This window comes from Geotrypetes seraphini, chromosome 15 (genome assembly GCF_902459505.1).
Source record: "Geotrypetes seraphini chromosome 15, aGeoSer1.1, whole genome shotgun sequence".
Classification (NCBI taxonomy): domain Eukaryota; kingdom Metazoa; phylum Chordata; class Amphibia; order Gymnophiona; family Dermophiidae; genus Geotrypetes; species Geotrypetes seraphini.
Genome location: NC_047098.1, coordinates 28,123,878 through 28,131,127, shown reverse-complemented (window position 1 = coordinate 28,131,127; position 7,250 = coordinate 28,123,878). Strand labels below are relative to the sequence as shown.

Below are 7,250 nucleotides of genomic sequence, written 5' to 3'. Positions count from 1 at the left end.
CCTGATAAAAGACGCAAGATTGAAGGAGATCAACCTTTCCTTGATAATTTTAACAGAGACACAGTTACGAAGGAGAAAAAGTCATTTCACTGAGCTAATTAGAGCAAATGAAACTAGGTCTTGCTCTTTCAGCACCTTTGAGGGGGCTGGTACACTATGAGCAGGAAGCTATAAATGCTGCCAGAAAGAAGAATAGAGCAAGATTTCTGGACCAGCTCAAGAGAAAGAAACATCAGCGATCAGATTAAGCAAGAGGGAACGAGAAGGATGAATCTACGAGTAGCTGCTAGTTCTGGATTTCTGATGCTGCTTCTCCTCAGTCAGAACCAAGCAAGGGCCAAAGCCGTCTCTAGCCTTCAGGTAAGAAGCTAACAGTATGATGGATCAGATTTCCAGTGCCCCTTAAAATAGAAGCAGAATTTGTAAGCTTGTACTATTTGCCTGGAAACCACACTTTATTCTTAATTTGTTTTACCTGGGACCAAGACTATTCACTCTCAGTTTGAAGGGTCTCTCTTTTGGGATTAGGTTTCCAAAACAAGCTCCTTGATTTCCAATATCCCCTTGGGATCCAGAAGCACCTCCCTGTTCAAGGACAGGCGATGGTCAGGTTTGTCTGCATTCACTGACAGTAATAACTCTGGGGAATTTTTCTCTTCTCTAGGATTCATCAGCCTTCTACAACGACCTCAAATAATTCCTAAGATTGTAGGAGAAAGTGATGATTGGAAATTGCAATGTGGATTTAAGAAGGAGGGAAATGGCTAATAAGTGCATCTCATAAATCTTTCTGTAAAATTTCTATTTTCTTCCGGAGGTTGTTATAGGGGAAAACACCCTCCAGGGATTCAAGACAAAGTTAGACAAGTTCCTGCTGAATAAGAACGTGCGCTGTTAGGGCCAGTCTCGGTTAGGGCGCTGGTCTTTGACTAGAGGGCCGCCGCGTGAGCGGACTGCTGGGCATGATGGACCACTGGTCTGACCCAGCAGCGGCAATTCTTATGTTCTTATGTTTAACTATCATCTAACTGCCAGCCATTACTCACTATGTCCAGCCCAGCATGGCCAGTAGGTCTAACTCTTTCATTATAATTATATACAATCACTGATCAAGTTCAGCACCCCTAACTGAAGACCCTCACTCTAAAGACTGGGCTAAGTTAGGAGGGGAATGTAAAAATAGGAGACTCCCCAGGTAATTGTGAATGAAGGCTCCTGTCATAATAACCCAACAGACAGGGGTCCCTCCTTGAGGGCCAAATCCAGTCGGGTTTTCAGGATTCCCCCAATGAATATGCATGAGATCTATGTGCACGCACTGCTTTCAATGCATATTCATTGGGGAAATCCTGAAAACCCAACTGGATTCGGCCCTCAAGGAGGGACTTTGGGGACCCCTGCAATAGAGGTTAGATCCAATTGAACTGGAAGTCCGAAGGAGTAGAAAGAAACTGCCAACCATTCCTCTACCTACCCCACCTCCAAAAATCAATGTCAGGGTTCTTTACTCTGTTGTGATCATTCCATCATTGTCTCTCCATTGTCCTATCAACGAAGGTAGAGACCAACCAAAACTGATTTGTTCAGTTATGGCTGAAACCATAACTTCCATTGAAACTATCTGAAAGCTTTCAATAAAAACTGAAACTGCAGCCAAAACTCATTGCTTGGTTTCAGTCAAAGTTAAGACCAAAACAGAAAACCGACGCTTGGTTAGGGAATGTGAATCAGTGAGGGCCACTGGTGATTGTCAGAGCTTGCAGTCTGCATCCCTCTGCTAAACCACAGTATCCAAGACAGAATGTAATTTAAATAAAGATAGGGTTGCCAGATTTTACGATTGTAAAATCCGGACACCCTAGATCCGCCCCCAGGCCCACCCATCTCTGCCCCAGTCCTGCCCTAGCCCCCCCCCCCCCCCCCCCGCTGCCTGCTTTGGTCGAGCAGGCCCAACGCGATTGAGAGGAGGCTTTTCTAAACCCAGACATGTCCGGGGAAATCTGGATGTCTGGTATCCCTAAATAAAGATACTTTGCTAGGGAAATAAAAAATAGTAATCTGTGAGGATCGCTATAAATTAAATTCACTACTCAGCTCTAATAATATTCAATAAATAATTAATTATAATTAATTATTTATTGAATATTATTATTATTAATAATAATAATTTATTGTTTAGATACCGCCAAAGCCAAGGTAGTTCGAGGCGGTTTACAATAAAGAAGAGCTGGACATACAGCGAAAAAACAATGAAGTCTTTGAGTGCATGGCTGTTTGTAGAGAATAATGTAACATTGTAGGGACGGGATTACAATAAGAGTGGGACAATGGGGAGCTGTGAGTAGTGAATTTAACCCTAAATACAGACCATATTTTACTTCCAAGCAAAAAGCCTCCACACCCATGAACCACAGCTAATGATAACTGAAACTAAATGCAATGGTGTTTTTACAGCGACTGGCTTTGTGCCACAGTCAGAGTGACAACTGATGCCAGGGAGGTTAATTCCTAAGGAGTTTATCGTCCCAGATTTACAAGCTTAAAGTCTTGGTAGAATTTTGTATTCAAAGCATTTATTGATAAACATTTGTGCAAGATCATAACTGTATTAAGTGCAATCGCTGTACAAAAATTTATAAAATGAATACAAAGAGTAGCCCCTCCCCATAGGACTAGTTTGATTTATAATCCCTGATGGTCTAATGGTATAGTCAAGGCAGGAGTGAAGCCTCAGTTACAGCAGCCTTTTTGAAAGCAGAACCAAAATGGGTAGGAGTAACTGGGGATCACTCCTGCCCCAAGTACACCCCTAGACCACCAGGATTGTAAAATAGGCCTGGGTAGGAGGGGCGAGGCACCTGAGGGGTCTGGGAGGAAGATGGTTGAAGCTAAAATTGAAATAACCTTACAGCCAAAACTAAAACTGGGCAGAAAAAGGGATTTTAGGCTGGTTTTTGTACCATAACCAAAACCAAAACTGAAATTCAGTCATCTTCTCAATGAAGGGTTCAGTTGTCTTCTCAATGGTCTGCATATTCTCTCTTTATCATGCATTGAAGAATTAATATTTTATATCTTTGCAGTATGTCAATTCTATATATGAAGCATGAATGTTATCGAGTTCCTGCATTATTCCGGGTCCCTTCAAACAAACAATCTCTTCTATATTAATAGTATAAAACCTGTTTTGGTCTTATGTTTCAGAGCTTATCCAGATTGTTAGATGAGGATTTTGAACACCCCTTAGGTTCAGAGGAACTGGATCATGAGAAGGAAGAGATTATGCTAAATGAGTCTATGGAACCCCAAGAGCCTGAGCTCAAGTGGACCCGAAGCTTAGGGGACCCATTTGACAGTCCATCTCTGACCTTTCAACGACTCATGAATGACTTCCTTCGCTCTCCAAGGAGATACAGAAGCAGAAGCAAAAAGGGTCTTTCCAGGGGATGCTTTGGTGTCAAACTGGACAGAATTGGAGCACTGAGTGGACTAGGTTGTTAACTGTACATTGGTGAGTATGTGTGGAAGGAGACTTGGGGAGGACTAGGTGAGAGAAATTTCATTAGTACCGTTTACTATACAATCCCTAGGACAGAGATGTTTCTCCTTCTTCCTGGTTTCCTTCAATGTATAGTTTCAGATGTTCCCCATATAATCTCTTCTACTTGTGTTATGAATGTGAAGGGTCTCTAAAGAATTGCCACCAGATCCCATAATGAGAATAATTATATAAAGAGACTAGGAAAATATCTATTTGAAGCATAGTCTATAAAAAATAGGTGCCTACTTTTCCTTATGGAATACTTATGTAAGGTACATTAACGTGTGCTTACATTACAGGCATAGACATTTACACCAGCCACAGAGCTGGTCTCATTACTTGCACCTAATCTGGAAAAGAATATGCATAGATTTACGGCTTTTATTTTGGAAGTGATAGTCACATTTTTGATATCCCAAGACTGGCACTGGGATGTCAATTCTGCATGGATGTCCCCAAGTGCCGATTTTGCAAAAACAGCATCTAGATGTGTTCAAATGATAAAGGGGACTGATCTGGATGTACTTTTTTATTGGGGGGGGGAGGGGACAAGGGCAGACCCAAAATATGGACCTCCATGTTCTATTTCAGAAAGGACACGAATGCCTGTGTTCAAAAAGATGGAGGTAAGGCATTAGACCTGCCATTTGGGACATACAGATGTCAGTAGAGGGCTTGAACAGAGCAATAATCCATGAGAGAGCATAGAGGCCACTTCGCTCATCCCCAGTTGAAACCACCAAGGGATAGTATGACAGTGGGGGGAGACAAACATCCATGCTTCTAAAATGGTTGATACAGGGTTACCATATGGCTCCAGAAAAAGGAGAACGGATTGAGACATCCGGGTTTTACCTCTATTGAAAGCAATGGAAGTAAAAGCCGGATGTCTCAAACCGTCCTCTTTTTTCTGGAGCCATATGGTAACCCTATGACATAACCATTTATGTGTCAGCACATTGGCGTCTATCTGTGCCATTTTCTAATCACAGCTGTCCTCTGCTACCACTAGCACTACTTTTTCCAATCATTTCTGTAGTGCTACTAGACACTGTACACCAAGCCACAGGAAACTGTCCCTAATTAAAAGAGCTTAAAATCTATGAGACAAACTGGACGAGAAGGTGCATCAGTGGTGTGGTGTAGCGAGGATGAGTGGCGCCCTGGGCCAGTGACGCTCCTCTCTTGCCATCTTCTCCTCTCTGCCCCTCCTGCCGCGTGCGCGCCACCTTTCCTTCCCCCGCACCTTTTTGATATTCAGGCGCAAGCAACATCACGAACTTGCTGCCCGCGTCGTGTCGACTAGGGGACACTCGATGAAGTTACAGGGAAATACTTTTAAAACCAATAGGAGGAAATATTTTTTCACTCAGAGAATAGTTAAGCTCTGGAAAGCGATGCCAGAGGTTGTGGTAAGAGCAAATAGCGTAGCTGGTTTTAAGAAAGGTTTGGACTAGAGGAAAAGTCCATAATCTGCTATTGAAAAATATATGGGGGAAGCCGCTGCTTACCCTGGATCAGTAGCATGGAATGTTGCTCCTCTGGGGATACTGGAATCTTGCTACTCTTTGGGGATTCCACATGGAATGTTGCATTCTTTGGGGTTCCAGAATCTTGCTTACTCTGAGATAATGGAATTTTGCTACTCTTTGAGTTTTGGCCCGGTACTAATGAACTGGATTGGCCGCCGTGAGAACAGGCTACTGGGCATGATGGACCATTGGTCTGACCCAGTAAGGCTATTCTTATGTTCTTATGGTTTTATCCCTCTGATGTCACTACCTAGGTACGGGGGCTGAAAGTGACATCAGAGAGAGGAAACGCCGACATGGGCAGCAAGTTCGTTATGCTGCTCCACACAGGGAAAATTAAAGAGGTTTGAGGGAAGGGGCACACACACATGGCAGGGGGGGAGTGGTTGGAGAAGAGGATGGGTGCCTGAGCCCCTTACAACAGAGATGTCAAAGTCCCTCCTCGAGGGCCGCAATCCAGTTGGGTTTTCAGGATTTCCCCAATATATATGCATGAAATCTATTTGCATGCACTGCTTTCATTGTATGCTAATAGATCTCATGCATTTTCATTGGGGAAATCCTGAAAACCTGACTGGATTGCGGCCCTCGAGGAGGGATTTTGACACCCCTGCTTTACAAAGACCGCACCTGGGGTGGACCGCCCCCTCCCTTACTATGCCACTGAATACACTGTGCTCAGGTGGGGAAATAAGAGAGATCTTGGTGCTTAGAAGGAGAGTTGGGAATTGAAAGCATCTATGCCAGGGCTGCCCAAGTCCGATCCTCGAGATCTACTGGCAGGCCAGGTTTTCAGGATATCCACAATGAACATGCATGAGAGAGAGATTTGCATCCCAAGAAGGCAGTGCAGGCAACTCTCTCTCATGCATATTCATTGTGGACATTCTGAAAACCTGGCCTGCCAGTAGATCTCGAAGACCGGACTTGGGCAGCCCTAATCTATGAAGGACCGCTCGCACCCCCACAGCCTCCCCACCCCCCATCATGGAGAAGCTGCCTACCGTTGTCCTGCTGCTTCCTCTGCCGGCGGTCCTGCCCCTTCTCTGAGCCCAGCGTCTGCGCTGCTTCCTCTTCCGGCGGTCCCGCCCTTTCTCTGATGTCAGAGAAAGGGCGGGACCGGCGGAAGAGTAAGCAGCGCAGACGCAGGGCTCAGAGAAGGGGCAGGACCGCCGGCAGAGGAAGCAGCAGGACAACGGTAGGCAGCTTCTCCATGATGGGGGGTGGGGAGGCTGTGCGGGTGCAAGCGGTCCTTCGGGGTGGGGGTGCAGGTGCGAGTGCGAGCGGTCCTTCGGGGTGGGGGTGCGAGCGGTCCTGCGGGGTGAATCGGACGTCAGGGGGGGGAACTATGTAAAAAAAATGTGTACAACGCGCTCATGAATATAACGCGCATGATTATACTCGGTTTGTAAAATCGTGTATAACGTGCTCATTATATGCGTGAAAATACGGTACTTGTGTATCTGTCCACATATATGTATAAATGACTAGAAGATTGCAATGGCGCATGTTTATGCCACCTAAACTTAGGTGGTTCCTTAAAGAATCGCAGTCCGTGTGTATTTCTCTTTCATTCTCCCCCTCCGTTTCTCTTTTCTGCTGCTCCTTATACTCCTTCATCATCATCTTCCTGTAATATAGTCTATGAAGGATTACAAAGTCCCATTTGATTAAACCAATCCTTTCTTTCCTTTCACAGAACACAGGGGGTCAGCTCCAGTTTCCCATAACTGTCTTCACTTAAGTCATCTGTAAAGTTTGCACCAATTAAATATATTTATCTGCAAGAACCACTGTGTTATTGATTTCATATTTTAATGATACAAATGTAAAAATTATGGCACTCTGTTTTATTGGTAACGTTCTTGTGTTGGTTAATATGAATATTTTTTCACATGACAAAAATATATGAAGAAAATAAAAATTTTGTTTACATAAAATTACTGAAAGCCAATTCATCAAAACGTATTGTATTATTAAGAGCAAAAACAAATAAAAGAGGAAATCCAGTAATTTCAATAACTTTAACTCAAGTTTGAGGTGCAAGGAAATCTCACAATAGCTAAGCAGTACGTATCAATCTTTTTGTGGTTGTGATCTCCTAGAGGTAGCAGAATAACGATGCATCTTTGGAGATCTCACCTAGAGAATGACATGGGGACAAATTTTCCCCTGTC

At 44.0% G+C, this 7,250-nt stretch overlaps 1 protein-coding gene across 1 annotated transcript; it reads left to right on the top strand.

Annotated features, from left to right (window-relative positions):
- The first annotated feature begins 229 nt into the window (after window positions 1–229).
- Window positions 230–6,884, top strand: LOC117348736 (C-type natriuretic peptide 1-like). The gene is made up of 3 exons (XM_033921146.1): window positions 230–360; window positions 3,205–3,511; window positions 6,773–6,884. Exons 1-2 carry the CDS (start codon window positions 268–270, stop codon window positions 3,499–3,501), a joined length of 390 nt encoding a protein of 129 aa, XP_033777037.1. The 5' UTR covers window positions 230–267; the 3' UTR covers window positions 3,502–3,511; window positions 6,773–6,884.
- Window positions 6,885–7,250: the final 366 nt, after the last annotated feature.

What these genes read in the sequence shown, in the direction of transcription:
- LOC117348736 (XM_033921146.1), top strand. Translation starts at nt 268, where the DNA reads ATGAATCTACGAGTAGCTGCTAGTTCTGGATTTCTGATGCTGCTTCTC. An exon ending in AAGCCGTCTCTAGCCTTCAG is followed by an intron (nt 361 to 3,204) that starts GTAAGAAGCTAA and finishes CTTATGTTTCAG; the next exon opens with AGCTTATCCAGATTGTTAGA.